Raw genomic sequence first — 16,728 nt, forward strand, 5'->3', positions numbered from 1 at the left:
ATCCAGCTCTTACACGTTACTAGCCTCTTTCTGTACGAAAAATAGCTGCATTTGAATTGTAATTGCATGCAGAAACATAGACATGTATTTTAATACATTGTATATGATAATATAAATATTATCTCCGTATGATTTATTTTAGTAGCCTAATGCATGTTATTATTATCGTTATAATGACAATTATTAATAATAAACTTTACCATACTATATAGCATATGCTCTTAATAAATGTATCGCAATGAAAATAGAGCGCGAAACTGATCTAATACACTGTAAAAACGGCTGAAAATGAAGAATATAAAAAGAGAAGAACAAAGGAGAGTTTCTCCACATGTTCCCCGCTTAGGGCCCCGCTGCAGAGGCGCCTTTGATTGGTCAGTGCCCTGAAACAGCGCAGCCAATAGGAGCGTGTCTCTCGGATGAGCTCCAGTTTGGAACGCTGTGAGTGGTTCGCGCGTTTGGCGGTCGGCGGTTGTGCGGTAGGCGGAGAGAGAAGCGCGGAGAGCGGGCACAGAGAGAGCGGGAACATCGGCGGTTTTCTACCGAAAATCGAGGTCAAATTGATTGGAACCCAGCGTCAGTTACGAGGTTGAAGTGTGAGGATATCGGACCGGAGCAGAGGCGGCGAAAACGAGCGGTCAGTTTGTGCCAATAAGCCCGAATTCGCGAACCGGCATCGGTTGAAAAAGAAAAGAAAGCGCCTCCCTTCTCAGCGGAGTTAGCTTTAGCATTAGCTCATGCTCGTTCACAATTGTTTCTGACCGAGAACAGAACAAAAAAAATAAAAAAATAAACCACGTTGTTTAATGTGGACTGGACTCCTGCAGGTAGGAGATTAACATGGAAATGTGAATTAAAGTGTCATAGTCTCACAGTATTAGCGGTTTACAGCTCAGTTTTGGGTCTAATATAATGCTAACTTATAAAATATATCAAATATATTGTAATATATGAATATTGAATCTGCTGTTATTACATAACTTTGGGTGTTTTATCAACGAGATGTGAAATGCAAAGTTGGTGAGCTTACTCAGCTTCGAAATAGGCATTTAATAAAAGAATTAACCTGGCAAAAATGGCCTAGACACATTTTAATTTATGCTAAATGATGGTAAATGTGTTAATAAAGGGCTTTGCCTTTAAGTCCCACAAAGAACAAGTTATTTATTTGTCAAGAGGTATTTCTGATGAGGTCAGATGACATTGAATATAATCAAATGCACATTCATAAGGAAGTGCTTGAGAGAAGTGTGACTCTTTACAATAGTGCAAGAGCACCTAAAACTATCCTCATCAGATAAATTGTACTTAAAGCATTCATCTTTGAGAAGCAAGAGAAAATCATACTTCAGTTTAGAGCTAAAGGATTTGGGGAAAATAACTAATTGTGATGTTTCTGTCCAATGTTGAGATTGCGACGTAAATTACTATTAGTTTCTATAACTGAAGGTCCCGGCCTCTGTTTATAAGCAATACCAAGAAGATCTGGCTATAATTCTAAGCACTGAATGTAAAGCTCGGACAGTCAGTCAGATGTGTTTGTGGTCATCTCAACAGTGCAGTATTCGCCTGTTTCTGAGTGGTCTTACTCTGATATTGAAGCTAAATAACACTATAAAATGTTCTTGATAATGCAGGCTAGAATTAAAACTGCAGTTTTTGTGATTTGAACATTTACACTCTTGATTAGTAAACATTTTAACTGTGATCTTGATTAAAATCGATTAATCTTTCAGCCCAGATTCAGATCTGGCAAAAAAATGTCTTAGGGTGTGAAAGACATAGAGTTGTCATGAAGATCTTACTTAGAATTACTGTCATAGTTAATATTGCTATTGTTATTATGATTGTTATTAGAGGTTCAAAATATTTTGGGATTTGTAATAGCACTGTAATAAATGTTAAGTTTCCCAGTGGATCTAGTCAAGGTTCCTACATTGTTATGAATGTTATCTCATCATCTCATGATTCCCATTACCCTCAGTAATATTTTTCCATGTTCTGAGGCCTAAATATTCATTTTGGGTATTTTGTGTCAGAAGCTCCCACGTAATGTCTGTGACTGTTTCTTATTTGGCTCCCAAATACTCATGTTTGTCTGACTCAGTGGACTTCATTCAGCAACTGATGTTATATCTGCAGATGGCAATTTCTATTTTTACAGTGACGTTTGTCTCTACCCTGTTCTCATCAAAGTTCTACATCCAAATGTTTCAGAGTTTGCCCAGAAAGCTTGTACTTGTGAATTCATCAGTGTTTACACTTAGTCACCGTCTGCCGTGTCTCCAGTCCCAAGTGATACAGCAGATACACACAGCATACTGTTAGGGGGAGATATATATATATATATATATATATATATATATATATATATATATATATATATATATATATATATATATATATATATATAATTATATAAGTAAATATGTTAGACATCTTGTAAGATGCTATTTTTCACCAATCCAGTGATTCAAATTTGACTCAAACACATTCTCCATACACATCAATTAGATACATTTCATAGTTAGTAATTATGTTTCTGACAGCATGCATACCCTGCAGTTGTCTAAAGGGAAAACGTGTGTGTGTGTTTCTGTGCAGGGAAACCATGGGCTTGACTGGGAAGAAACTGGAGAAAGGCCCAGTTTGCTGGAGGAAGAGGGTGAAGTCTGTGTATATGCGGCTCCGGCAGCTGAAGCGCTTCAGGAGAGCAGATGAGGTGAAGGTGAGTATGAAGGACAAATGGATTTAGACCTGCAGCAAGAGTATAACCTGCCAAAAGTTGGTGGACACCACCTCGTCCAGCATTTCCCCTGTAATGGAAGGTAACAATATGTAGTTTGACCTCATTTTGCTGTGGTATCAGCCTCTGTTCTTCTGGGGGGCATTTAGACTGGATTTTATTCTGCCCAATCCTGTTGCCTGTGTTTTTTTCATAGATTTATACAAGCTGCACAATTGAATGTCAGTATTAGTTGCACTTTATCATGGGCTCAGTTGCAAATTAGACGAGCTGTCTTTTAAGGGTGCTCATGCACGGTGTTTATTTGTGATATCTGTCTCTACAGAGCATTTTTAACTCCAACAGACAGAAGATCCTAGAGCGTACTGATATTCTGAATCAGGAGTGGAAACTGCGTCGGATTCAACCCGTGCACATCATGACTCCAGTGAGCTCTTTACGAGGAACAAGAGAGGTTTGCACTCCATACTGCTTTGTCAATGCGTTTGAAATACATCCATTCTGATATATACTTGGAAAACTATTTGTTTTCTTATGTGCACCTCTTTAATTACTACTATTCAATTGCCACTGCACTAATAAAGCCACACATTTGTTTTACAGTGCACAGTTGACAGTGGATTTGCAGAGTTCTCCAAACAAGTCATTCCTCTGAAAACCCTGAATGCTGTGGCGTCTGTGCCTGTGATGTATTCTTGGTCCCCACTCCAACAAAATTTTATGGTAATGTAAACCAAACAATAGAATAACTACTTGGCAAATTATTCAGAATCATTTTCTGGTTAAATCTTTATACGTTGTGTTACAGGTGGAAGACGAGACAGTTTTGCACAACATCCCTTACATGGGGGATGAAATTCTAGACCATGATGGCACCTTTATTGAAGAACTCATTAAGAACTATGATGGAAAAGTCCATGGAGATAGAGGTGTGTGTGCTTTAATAAACATAGGTTTGCTGAATCCTGTTGGGGTGCTCTCAGCAGAGTGGTAAAAACCTTGTTTACATGCAGCATGCTCTGCGAAATGTGTTGTGAAGGCCATAAAGTGCAGGAACTGTGGACATATATATATTTCAGCCCTAATTTTTAGTGCTCAGATTTGCTTTTAATATCAATGCACCATGTGGCCCTGTTTGTAACTCACAAACTCATGTTTAGCAAACTGAAAATGTTCCACAAAGGGGGTGCTGTTAGCATTTAGTGGTTCTTCACCACAATGACACTGCTTGGTTCATATCATATGCAGAGTGTGGCTTCATAAACGACGAGATCTTTGTGGAATTGGTAAATGCACTCAACCAGTACAGTGACAATGAAGAAGACGATGATGAAGAGGATCAACACGACTACAAACTGGAAAAGATGGATGTCTGTGATGGGAAGGATGACCATGATGGGAAGGACCAACTTCTCAACTCTGACAGTAAGGATTACCGTCTGTAGTAAATATGGAATGTAATATTTAAAAAAGGTATATAATTTACCTTTTGATATTTTTCTTCTTCCCCCCTCTCACTTTAAAACACTCTCCACTAATAGTAACTTTTTATCTGTCAAAAATATATGCCTCATACTTTGTATGCTGAGGTTTTTTAATCACGTATTATGGAGTAATAATTTATATAAAAATCAATAGTAGAACTTAAAGTGGACTCCTGAGTCTGTACAGTTTATGTCAGAGTGCAAAGATGAGCATGGAGAAGTAAGCGTGAGTATAGAGAAAAAAAGTGAGAGCTTGTGTGTGCCCTGCTGGACATGGCTGCTTTTTGCCATTAAGTTTCCCTGGGATTTTGTTGTGATTCTCAATACTGAAGTTTATGTATTGGCTAAAAACAGTTGCTAATTTAGCCTAGTTATTTATTGGAGCCTTGACTAAACTAAAAATAAATATAAATAAAGCTAATTGTTTGCCACAGTGAAGTGTATGCTTGTAGGGTATTATTTATTTATTTATTTTAATAATTTTTGACCTTGACACATGGGAGGAGACCAAGCTTGAAGTGATAATCATGGTCCCCTATGTTCTTTCAAAGGTTGAAATGTTTTTAAGTCCATTTACACCCCTGAGTTTGAGTGTCAGAGCTTCTGTTTAAAGCTATTCTAGCCACGTGCAGTTTAATGAGCAGGCCCTCTCTTTTCTTTCCGAGCTTTCCCTTTGATCTTACACACGGTGCTGACGTTGTTGTTACAGGTCGAGGCAGTGACTGCTCGAAAAAGTTTCCCTCTGATAAAATCTTTGAAGCCATCTCCTCTATGTTTCCTGATAAAGGTTCACCAGAAGAACTCAAAGAAAAGTAAGTCCTGAATGTGCGCTGCATTCTCTCTGCCTGAGCTGCAGGAATATATCAGTATAAAAGTAGGTTCTTATTAACCAGTTAAGTTTTCCTGAGGCATCATATTAAACCAGGTGTTTCACAGTAGTTTGTTGTGTCTTTCCTGTTTGTGAAGCAGGCAAGTGGAAAGTTGAGCTACAGGACCTATCAGTTTGTTAATCAGTATTAAAACAGGCATTTGAAACCCTGCTGTTATACAAGGGCTCTCTAACAAGTAAATTATTTTTGACAGAAAATTACTTCTTAAAGCAAATATTATTTTTCAAAAAATAAATCTGTTTGTTTCTAACCATTCACAATATGTAAGCTCATTTAATTCTGAAGTGTAAAGGAGAAATAAACAAATCAACATATCTTATAAATCATTCATTAATATACATGATTTATAAACATGATTAACATTTCTGCATTTTTACAGATGCGTTTAAATGTATAGTCATATCAGTACATCTACAGAAGATGAAGAAACAAGTTGCTTTCTTGTGCCTGAATTAACCATTTTTTTCCTTCATAGTGTGGGTCTCCCACGTGTCCCTCTGTTCAAAATAGGCTTAGACCAGAATCTCCAATTCATCTTATCCGCTAGGTGTCGGTGTTAAAGCTGATTCAGAGCGTAAAGAAGAATTGCTTCAAGGTGATTTTTATTTTCTGTGCAGGTATAAAGAGCTGACTGAGCAGCAGCTCCCTGGCGCTCTGCCCCCTGAGTGCACCCCCAACATTGACGGTCCAAACGCAAAATCGGTTCAGAGAGAGCAGAGTCTGCACTCATTCCACACACTCTTCTGCAGACGCTGCTTCAAATACGACTGCTTCCTGCACCGTGAGGCCTAGCTTTACTCTGTTTTCTTTTCAAGTGTAAAAGAAAGATGTTTAAAATAATTAGTTTAATTAGAGAGGGAACGGATGCAATACCAGGGATAGGTTTTGGTCCAATATGAGCAGAAAATATTGAATTTGATTAAATATTTCTTTCTTTCTTTCAGGTATTCTATTCTTTTATTTTCTGAATAGCTAATCTAAAAAATTACAGAAATTTGCTGATAGCAAATTAACCATAAATATAGCCACATACCTCAAAATTAACTTGTGAATAACTTTCTAAATACACTTAGGTGGTCTTCTGCTCCATATATATCTAAGAACATGCACTGGTTTTGTTTTCATCATCAGCTTAGAGATTAAAAACATCATATTTAAATAAAAATCTTGGTTATAAAGGACAAATATTGGCTCAGCATCGGCAGTTAGCAATAACAGAATCACGATATTACTCCAGTCTTTTATGATGGGTGGTTTTCTGCTTGTTGTTACAGCTTTCCATGCGACTCCAAACACATATAAACGAAAGAACATGGAGAACATGGTGGATAGCAAGCCATGTGGCATTGACTGCTACATGTACCTGGTTCAGGTAAACAAGCCTTACTTGGAATTTACATTCACTTAACAGTTTGGTTGTGCCAAAACACTGACAAGTGTGTTATTATAATACTTGTCCTGATATAATTGCAAGCTGTTATTATACTATTATTATTGTTAATAGTAATGTCCCACTCTCATTATTGGATTTTTTTTTCCCCCAAATATTGTGGTTACAGTGACAGTATATTGCTGTGAATGTGCTCTGTCAGGCAAAAGTTATGATAAATGAAAACATTCTCTACAGAGAGCACACAAATATGACATTGCTTCACAGTCCTCGTAACATGCAGATGTTGGCCAATATAACAACAGCCTTCTATATGAAAGACAAAAGATTGAAGTTCTAATTGCTATCAGTTAAGATCAAATAGATCTGTAATGTTGTTATCATCATGCCCAGTGTTATGGTCCTCAGGATGGGATGGTGAGGGATTATTCGGCAAATATGGCCGAACGAGTAAAGACTCCTCTGAAGCGTACAGCCGGCAGGCGGAGGGGCAGGGTCCCTAACAGCCGGCCTAGCACCCCCACGGTCAACAACGAGACCAAGGACACGGACAGTGACCGGGAGGGAGGCACAGACAGCAACGACTGCATCGACAAAGATGATGATGACAAGAAGGATGAGACCACCAGCTCCTCAGGTATGGAGAGACAAAAAAGACTGAACAGTCTTTCTGATTAGAGGTTTCACTGTGAGCATTGTCTTGTTAAAAATCTGAGGACTTTGTTGGACCTTGAAGTTTGTTGGATTGTTTTTATTTACTTTGATTATTTCGCAGCTGATTATTGTCCTGTGTGTTACTTAGAGGCGAACTCCCGCTGTCAGACTCCAGTAAAGCTGAAGCTGAGCTCTGAGCCTCCGGAGAATGTGGACTGGAGTGGAGCAGAGGCGTCTCTCTTCAGGGTCCTCATTGGCACTTACTATGACAACTTCTGTGCCATTGCTCGCCTCATTGGCACCAAGACCTGCAGACAGGTGAGCTCAAGGTGTAGCCTAACGCATGCGTGTGTGTGTGTTTATCCAAACATAGTTTAAAGGAGAAATAATGCCCTACTTTACAGTGGAACACAGCTCAGGTTCTTAATGAAACTGAGTCTATGACCTGCTTTAGTCAAAATCCCCAAAAGCCCCACAGCAGTGTTCTCCCCTGTCTAAACAGCCCTGTTCAGAATGCCCACTTTCAGCGCCTGTTCCTTTAAATGATAATGAGTCACTTGCTGTTCACCCCGACCCGAACAGTTGAGGAGTGAGAAGCAGAAGCTCTGGTTTTTAGCTGTTTTCACTGTTTTCTTTCTTCTACAAGTTTATACCCAGTGCTCTTATTTCTCCACGTTCGTTTCTGTGTTGTGTTTAACCTTGTCTTTGGGCTTTCACATAAAGGTGGGTCTGACACTGTGACTGGATAGACTCAGACGAGGGGTCGGGGCAATTCTAAAGTCTATGCATTTGACGTCAGAGGCAGAGCAGAATCAGAACGACTCGTTTTATCCCATGTTTTCTGACTTAGGCAGCACACTGAAAACTGGTTGGGTGATCTTGTTTCACAGTGTGTGTTGGTGGGCTCCAGATTCACACATTAATGTGAACATGCACTGAACAAACTGGTGGTGTTTTTTTTTCCTATAACATGTTCTTTTAAAAATGTGTTGCTATAATGTGTTATGTTGTTGGCTAGGTTTATGAATTCAGGGTAAAAGAATCCAGTATTATTGCACGTGCTCCTGCAGAAGATGAAGACACACCTCCAAGAAAGAAGAAGAGAAAACACAGGCAAGTTGTCCACAGGATGTTTATTGTAGAGACCTTGTGCTCAAATGTTCATTTGTATTGATTCTCCATGAGAATAACTGTACTTGTGTGTTGTAGGTTGTGGGCAACTCACTGTCGGAAAATTCAGCTAAAGAAAGGTGTGTATTGCTCAGTCTGTATGGTTTTTTTTATAACTTGATTTAAAAATCAAAGACACATCAGTATATAAAGCAACTGATTCCTTTTTGTCAGATGACATTTATAGAACTAACTAGTAACAAACCCAATTTTAACACATATATCAAAATAATTTTTTTTGTATTTTATATATTTTTAAGTGATGGTGTCAGAGTCAGGAACTAATTACATTTTCAAAAGGTTTATGAAGTATAAGTCATAAAGCAGAAGTATATATTGTCTCTCACAGATGGCTCGTCCAATCATGTGTACAACTATCAGCCATGTGATCATCCGAGGCAGCCATGCGACAGCTCATGCCCCTGTGTCACAGCTCAAAACTTCTGTGAGAAATTCTGCCAGTGCAGCTCTGAGTGTGAGTACACATGTGCGTATTTACACACACACACACAGACACGCACGCAAGGGAACAAACATGCAAAGGTATGCTTACTTTTTTCTGTAGTGTTTACTTAGTTTGTTTTCATTTTCAAGTATTTTTGCACCAAAATATAGTTCTCTGACAGTAGGTCCTTGTGTGTGTGTGTGTGTGTGTGTGTGTAGGTCAGAACCGGTTCCCTGGTTGCCGCTGTAAGGCTCAGTGTAACACTAAGCAGTGTCCGTGTTACCTGGCTGTCCGAGAGTGTGACCCAGACTTGTGTCTCACCTGTGGGGCTGCGGATCACTGGGACAGCAAAAACGTCTCCTGCAAAAACTGCAGCATCCAGAGAGGAGCCAAGAAGGTCCGTCACTCAGAACCAGAGTTAGAACAGTTTGATTTGTAGTGAAGAAAGCACTGAATAGAAACAACCACTATCCAGATTTAACAAGGCTGTTTCTGAAGTGGTTGGACTAGTTTTAGGCCTGGATGATATGAAGAATAAAAAAATAATATATATAAATTTAGGTATTTATGTGAACGATATCAAATCCATAGAAAAACTTCTAAGAATAAACGAGAAACCACACAATCAAAAATGAGTCTCTCGGCATTGTCATTATTTTTAACAAGTAATTTCTCTATATTCGTACAGAATTTGTTTGTAACTTGACCATCTCTGGGTCTTTTTTGTGTTCATGATTCATCATATTCTTTTGTGTTTAGCACTTACTTTTGGCACCGTCAGACGTAGCAGGATGGGGCATTTTCATTAAAGAGCCAGTTCAGAAGAACGAGTTCATCTCCGAATACTGTGGAGAGGTAAGATTATTCTTGTTACTGTGTATCTATTGTTAAAATATCTATTGGAGTATCTGATACTTTATTTTTCTTTTCATACTTATAAATCATTATGTCAATGCTGGCACATTTGATTATGATTAGACTGTTTTGATACAGAATGCAAATTATGCGGTGGAGGGCAAAGGGGGACGTGACACAGCAAAACCTATTACCATCACAGTTATTAGCCTCATACTTAACAAATACAGCTGCGGTTGAGTGATGTGCATCTAGACCCAGGGATCTGCTATGAGAAAGTCCAGTGTAGTGTAGGCTCCATGTCCTGTTCCTCTTTGGTGTAGGACCACAGGAGCCTGGGTGCCATGGTCCATGGGGCTTTCCTGAGCTCCTTCAGAGCTGAGGAGAGAGATTGAGATGAGCTCTTCTACACTGTAAACACTGGATTTAAATAGGCATCTCCAGTCGAAAAGGACTGACCGCTTTTGACAAAACAGTGTGTAAAATCCTTACCGTGTGGGCATAAAATATTTGGACATAGCACAGATTCAGCTCCCTGCAGTTTTCAGGGTCTGGGAGAGAATAACCAGCCATCAGAGGCAAAAACATCAGTTTATTGACACCATACAATTTAAGTTGAAAAAGCCACTTGTACGTACATAACAACACCTTCACAGCTAAGTTTGTATATGCACTAAATTACTTAGAAAAAAAATGTACATACAGACCACTCACACTGTGTTTTATTTTCCATATAGTTTTAATATTATCAGACCAAGCGATGTGTCTAAAGTGTGTGTGTGTGTGTCTCCCTCCCTCTCTCCCCTACAGATAATCTCCCAGGATGAGGCTGATCGCAGAGGCAAGGTCTATGACAAATACATGTGCAGTTTCTTGTTTAATCTGAACAACGGTACGTCTTTTCCCCTCATGTCTTCATGAGAGAATTAATGTTAACGTGGTTCTAATGTAACAGCTTCCTAATGTAAATACTTCTGTTTAACTTAGATTTTGTAGTTGATGCGACAAGGAAAGGCAACAAGATAAGGTTTGCCAACCACTCTGTGAACCCTAACTGCTATGCAAAAGGTGAGGAAGGCTTTCGTCTCACTTGAGATATGAGGCTTTCTACCATTTCTTGTCTCGCACTCGCGTTGTCGTACAAAATATAATGTAATGGCAACTTAAACAGCAGAGCCCTGTTTGGCACACAGAAAATGAGAATCCTCTTGAACCTTGCTACGTAACATTGAGACAGACATGTCACTGTTGTCATTACAGGTTATAACCAGTGAGTGTACTGTTAAGATGGAACAGTATTGTCATGATAGATGCTATATATTTTAATGCTTTCTTACTAGGTTTTAGATATGTTATATTTTATCATACAGGTTTTTGCACACAAGTGGTTACAGTCCATGATAGCTAAGTCCATGATGGAGTCTGCTGGGGCTGTGGAAGCTCTGATAGGGACAGGAAGAGGCTAAATAAACTGGTCAGAAGGGCTTGCTCAGTCTTAGACTGTCCTCTGGATTCCATAGAGGAGGTGGGGGAGAGGAGAATGTTAGCAAAACTGACATCAATTGTGGATAACCCCTCTCACCCCTTATATGCGACAGTGGGGGCCTTGAGCAGCTCCTTTAGCAGACGACTGTTACACCCACAGTGTAGGGATACCGAAGGTCATTCATACCCACTGCTGTTAGATTATACAACACTTACAATATGTAATATACACTATTATCTTGCATATATTTTTTGCACTGTCTGTCTTTGCACTACCAGTATTACTACCTCTGCCTTTTTCCCAACAATGCGAATAATCATGTGCAATAACTTCTCATGTGCAACCATCTCCGTATGGTTGTATGGGTTATCTGTTGTGTGAGTATGTAAGTTTAAGTATTTTCCTCCATTGTTTTTCCCCACTTCTTGTCCAATGCCTAAGATTGTGTGCTGCTGTAACAAGTGAATTTCCCTGATGTGGGATCAATAAAGTCAATTGAAGTCTTAAAGTTGTGTGATCAATTTTAAAGCAAATTAATTGTTTTTTCTCTCTTTAACAGTTATGATGGTTAATGGGGATCACAGAATAGGCATTTTTGCCAAGAGAGCCATACAAACTGGGGAGGAGCTTTTCTTTGACTACAGGTAGGAATCTGTTACTGGAATGAAATTTGAACAGCAAAAATTAATCTTTTTGTCCATATAAAACTGATCTTAATGTGAAGATTTGAAGATACATGCATGTTTTATCATCATCATCAATATTATTGTTAAAGTGGACATTCTCCCTGTTCTCCACAGTGGAGCACAAATCTGGTTCTTAACGAAATGTCTGTGACCTGCTTTGGTCAAAGCCCCACAGCAACGTTCTCCCCCTGTCTAAACAGCCCTAATCAGAATGGCTGCTTTCTGTGCCTGTTCCTTTAAATGATAATAAGCCGCTTGCTGTTCACCCCGACCCCGAGCGTACAGCAGTGAGGAGCAGAAGCTCTGGTTGTTTGCCGTTTTCTCTCTGTTCCCTCTCTTCTCCGTTCTCATTTTCACCATTTTTACTTAGTGCTCTTATTTCTCTGCACTCGTTTTCTGTTTTGCTGCGTTTATCCTCGTCTTTGAGCTCTCCTGCGCTGTGATTGGACAGACTCAAACGAGGGGGCGGGCAGTTCTCTGCACTTTATGTCAAAAACAGAACAGAATCAGAACACCTCATTTTGGCCCGTGTTTTCTGAATTTGGCAGCACACAGAAAAATCGCTGAGTGATCTTGTTTCACAGTGTATGGATTGGTGGCCTCCAGATAAAAACATTTAATGAAAACATGCACATAATGTAAACATCTTACTTATTTATTTATTTATTTATTTATTTATTTAATTTATTTATTTATTTGTGCTTTTCAGATACAGTCAAGCAGACGCTCTCAAGTACGTGGGCATTGAGCGTGAAATGGAAATTCCATGAAGCCATCTACCTCTGGAACAAATGCCTTACACACTTCAGGAATTTTCACTCCACAAGCATTTCTGACACATTTTCATATTCTGGGTTTTATAGGATAAGGGTATCTACTTGGAGATTTTTAGCAGTTTTTTAGAGTTCAACTATTTCTCTCTTTACTTTTCCTCTTTACCAACAGGCTTACTCTGGGATTCACTTTTTGACAGTAACTTGAACATTCACACTTGTTTACAGCTTAAGAATTTTCGTACAGATCCTTGGATGGGTGACGTATCGGCCATTAATTTCCCCAGTATTCCTGGACCTTTCTTTTACTTTTATTTTTTTTTTTTAGTACAAATATGTCTCTTCTGAATTTTGGACCAAATTTGCAGTAAAAGGCTGTGTTCACATACAATGCATTTGTTCTACTACCACAATCTTGTGAAGTTTGAAGGATTTTGATCCTTATGATAACCAAAGTCACTTTCTGTGCTTGCATGTCATCTCACAAGCAACAAGCAACAAGCAGAGGGGTTAATGTCTTGCTGGAGTGCAAAGGCATCCAGTTTCTGTAAAATAATAAATATGTAAAGAAAACTTCAATGGAAAAAAATCTTGACAAAGAGTGGAGGATGGATTCAGTATCTAACTTGCGGTGCCTTGAAATTACAACACTGACTTGTTTATTGGGTCTTGTGTCCTAAAATGTTGGTAAATGTGTACTTAATTTGTTGTATGCATGAACAAATATTTCAAATGGCGTAGAAATCAGGGAACTTTTCAATGTTTTATATTCTTTTTTTGCAATCTCCAGAGTCTTTTAAGACAACAGAGTTAAGCAGCTTTTGGCTAGACCTGACACTGTAGGACGGAAAAATATCTGGACAGTCGATGAGGTCTTCCTCCACCTGTACTGTTAAATGAAAATGAAATACAATCATCTAGTGCGAGAACACTAGGAACCATGACAAAATCAAAGCAATACGACCAGCCTTGAATCATGTTCACGAGAAGATCTTAAACTGCCTGTATTTATTTGACCAGACTCTGTAAACAGTTTTTTTCTTCCTATTATAATTTATTGAATTGTCCTTGCTGTGATCTGCCTGATAAATACGAAGGGTTTGTGGTTGTAAGTTAGATAGCTGTTCACCGATTTATTTCTCCTTTGAAACATTTTTCTATTATTTTGCCCTGTTTTTCCCTGAGGGTTTGTGACCACTCCCGTTGCTGTTTCTGCCTCTGAGCATACAAGGTGCTGATTTGTAATGTTTACAGGGAATATTGTTGAAAGTAATAAATAAAACTCAAATAAATGTTGGCCTGTGGTTAAACTGTTTTGAATTGAACTTGAAATTAGGTTGTGGATACTTTTATAGAGGCCTTAGGTGTTTTTGACATTGGTGGTAATCATTTGCCAGTTACATATTTCTAATCTGACTTAGTCTTTTTAAACAAGCATCCATCTTCCAGAGCAATCAGTAGAAATAAATATTACATTGTTTTAATATTAAATTACCATTTGCTATCTTGTTTCCTAGCGATAAGTATTTATTAGCTTCAGCTCATGAAAATAACCCTTGAGCTCATCTCCCCATAAAGGAATCATTAATGAACATCTAGTATCACTCAACACTGCCCTTTAAAGGCTTTTTTTAAATTTTTTTTTTAACAAACATTGCTTACTGCTGCTCACTAAAGGCACCATTAAAACACCAACTATATTTACTTTGCTCACTGGCGCCCTCTAAAGGCCTTTTTAATCAAACAAACTATCCGTCCATTATCTGTAACCGCTTATCCAATTTAGGGTCACGGTGGGTCCAGAGCCTACCTGGAATCATCGGGCGCAAGGCGGGAATACACCCTGGAGGGGACGCCAGTCCTTCACAGGGCAACACAGACACACACACATTCACGGACACTTTTGAATCCACCTGCAACGTGTGTTTTTGGACTGTGGGTGGAAACCCACGCGGACAACACACCAACTCCTCACAGACAGTCACCCGGAGTGGGAATCGAACCCACAACCTCCAGGTTCCTGGAGCTGTGTGACTGCGACACTACCTGCTGCGCCACCGTGCCGCCCCTCAAACAAACTAAACAATGCTCATTCTCCAAATGGGGAGGTTGTGCTTTGAATGTTCTTAACCAGTGCAGTAGTATTTATCTGTCACAGGATGGCGCTCTACTGCACTGAACAATGATCTCCCTCTTGTCTAAGGCACCATTCCTGCTCTGTGTCAAATGAGCTCTGAGCTCCCAGTCAAATCATTAAACCCAACTTAACTCAGTATAACATGCTCAGACGTGGTTCAGCTAGTTATGTTACAGGGGGTCAATCCTCTTTCACAGTGGAGTATTTCACACCCTGGTTAAAGTAATTAAGCTTAGTGTAGTTTATTGTGACGGTTCATTAAATTCTCATGAAATGTGTTTGGTCACTGCTATTACACTATACGGCCAGAAGAGGGCCTTCCTAATAATCAAGTTCAGGTGTAATTGAACAGGAACATGTCCAAGCTATTTACACAAACCCTGGCTGGAGAATGGGACGGAACCTAAGAGCACAGTGACTTTAAACTTTACTGTCTGAAGACACCACCAGACACTTGTGAAATTTCTGCCCAGCTAGATCTGCCCCAGTCAACTGTAATTGGCATTTCTGTAAAACAGCAACAAAAGACCCCTCTCACAGAGAGACGTCAACTGCTTAGTGGGTGAAGCTGCTCCTGGAAGAAACAATAACATTAGGAGTTTCATAAAATGAATTGCATGAGTCCATCAGCTGCGCACGTGCTTCAAAACAGCGCACTTACAAACATAAGCTGAAATGGTGTAAAGAACACTGTCACTGTGCTCTGCAACAGCTCAGGCCCCCAAAGTGTAGTTTAGTGCATCCACAAAACATCAGACTCACAATGGGTGCAAGTGGCTCAGAGGTATATTCCGGGCCTCTGATTCTGAAGTTTGCTGGTTCAGACGCTGTTCTTGGTCGACACTTTGAATTTATTGTGTGTTGTTTAACCTTAAATCTTAACTTTGACCACCATCCCACTTGCAATATCCATCCATCCATCCATTATCTGTAACCGCTTATCCAATTTAGGGTCGCGGGGGGTCCAGAGCCTACCTGGAATCATCGGGCGCAAGGCCGGAATACACCCTGGAGGGGACGCCAGTCCTTCACAGGGCAACACAGACACAGAGCAACAGACACAGGGCAACACATTCACTCACACACTCACACCTACGGACACTTTCGAGTCGCCAATCCACCTGCAACGTGTGTTTTTGGACTGTGGGAGGAAACCGGAGCACCCGGAGGAAACCCACGCGGACACGGGGAGAACACACCAACTCCTCACAGCACTTGCAATATATTTGGTATAAATACTATATATTGGAATTGGAATCCCACTTGCTACATATTTCTAATGAAGAAGTCATATTGGAATTGGATCACACCTGCAGTGTATTTGACATAGCTAGAATATGTGGTAATTGCACAGCATTTGCTAATATTTGGTATGAGTCAAATATACTGGAAGTTGGACAGTTACCAATCATCTCATGTTCAGTCTATTTTAAATATATTACAGATAGGATGGCCAAAGACTGGTTACTCTTTGGGATAACGTTATTTTTATGCTAAGAAAAAACATTTTTCATGCATCCGATGTCCCCATAATGTCATATATGTCATTAGAGTTGTAGATTTCCACTGTCCAAAACCCATATACGTTTTCACTTGAATGTATTGAAAGTGAAACCATCAGATCTCGGCTTTGGCATGAGATGTCTTGAAAGTAAGACCAGCGCTGTCTAAATATGAGTCTCCTCTGCTCAGGGTGTGAGTACAGATAAGATTGGAGAAAGTCAAAAGTTTTGCTCAAAAATGACTGCAGATCAAAAGAGGTCCCCAGTTCAAATCTGGGTGCCCCTTCATGTAAAGATAGCATTGGTTAGACTTATCTTTTCACTGATGTGAGAGAGAACATCCTAGCAAGAGAGCTTGGCCTCCTTTTGCTGCCTAGTGTCTGAAAATGGAACCCCAAAGATTGTTGGGTGTCTTCATCTTTAGCAGAGGATGGTTTCGATCCATCGACCTCTGGGTTATGGGCCCAGCACGCTTCCGCTGCGCCACTCTGCTAGCAGCACACCTCAGAT

At 39.6% G+C, this 16,728-nt stretch overlaps 1 protein-coding gene and 2 non-coding genes across 4 annotated transcripts in view; 1 reads left to right on the top strand and 2 right to left on the bottom strand.

The window, feature by feature from the left end:
• Nucleotides 1-447: 447 nt before the first annotated feature.
• ezh2 (enhancer of zeste 2 polycomb repressive complex 2 subunit) lies at nt 448-13,871 on the top strand. 2 transcript variants are annotated; one of them, XM_066660955.1, is made up of 20 exons: nt 448-827; nt 2,605-2,728; nt 3,072-3,200; nt 3,350-3,469; nt 3,555-3,675; nt 3,995-4,171; nt 4,940-5,042; nt 5,738-5,901; nt 6,395-6,492; nt 6,919-7,147; nt 7,313-7,482; nt 8,183-8,277; nt 8,374-8,414; nt 8,684-8,809; nt 8,998-9,176; nt 9,539-9,634; nt 10,445-10,526; nt 10,622-10,702; nt 11,680-11,764; nt 12,516-13,871. In XM_066660955.1, the coding sequence occupies exons 2-20, from the start codon at nt 2,612-2,614 to the stop codon at nt 12,574-12,576; spliced, it is 2,274 nt and encodes a 757-aa protein (XP_066517052.1). In that variant the 5' UTR covers nt 448-827; nt 2,605-2,611; the 3' UTR covers nt 12,577-13,871. The 2 variants fall into 2 exon arrangements, with proteins under 2 accessions (XP_066517052.1, XP_066517137.1); XM_066661040.1 differs by having other exon boundaries at nt 448-637.
• Nucleotides 13,872-16,639: 2,768 nt separating this feature from the next.
• trnam-cau (transfer RNA methionine (anticodon CAU)) lies at nt 16,640-16,711 on the bottom strand. Its single transcript has one exon. It is a non-coding gene; the product is annotated as a tRNA-Met (tRNA).
• Nucleotides 16,712-16,718: 7 nt separating this feature from the next.
• trnar-ccu (transfer RNA arginine (anticodon CCU)) overlaps nt 16,719-16,728 on the bottom strand; it is a 73-nt gene continuing 63 nt past the window's right edge. The window contains exon 1 of the tRNA in view: nt 16,719-16,728. This exon is cut by the window's right edge and continues 63 nt beyond it. This is a non-coding gene — a tRNA (tRNA-Arg).

Source organism: Hoplias malabaricus, chromosome 1 (genome assembly GCF_029633855.1).
Source record: "Hoplias malabaricus isolate fHopMal1 chromosome 1, fHopMal1.hap1, whole genome shotgun sequence".
Lineage (NCBI taxonomy): Eukaryota > Metazoa > Chordata > Actinopteri > Characiformes > Erythrinidae > Hoplias > Hoplias malabaricus.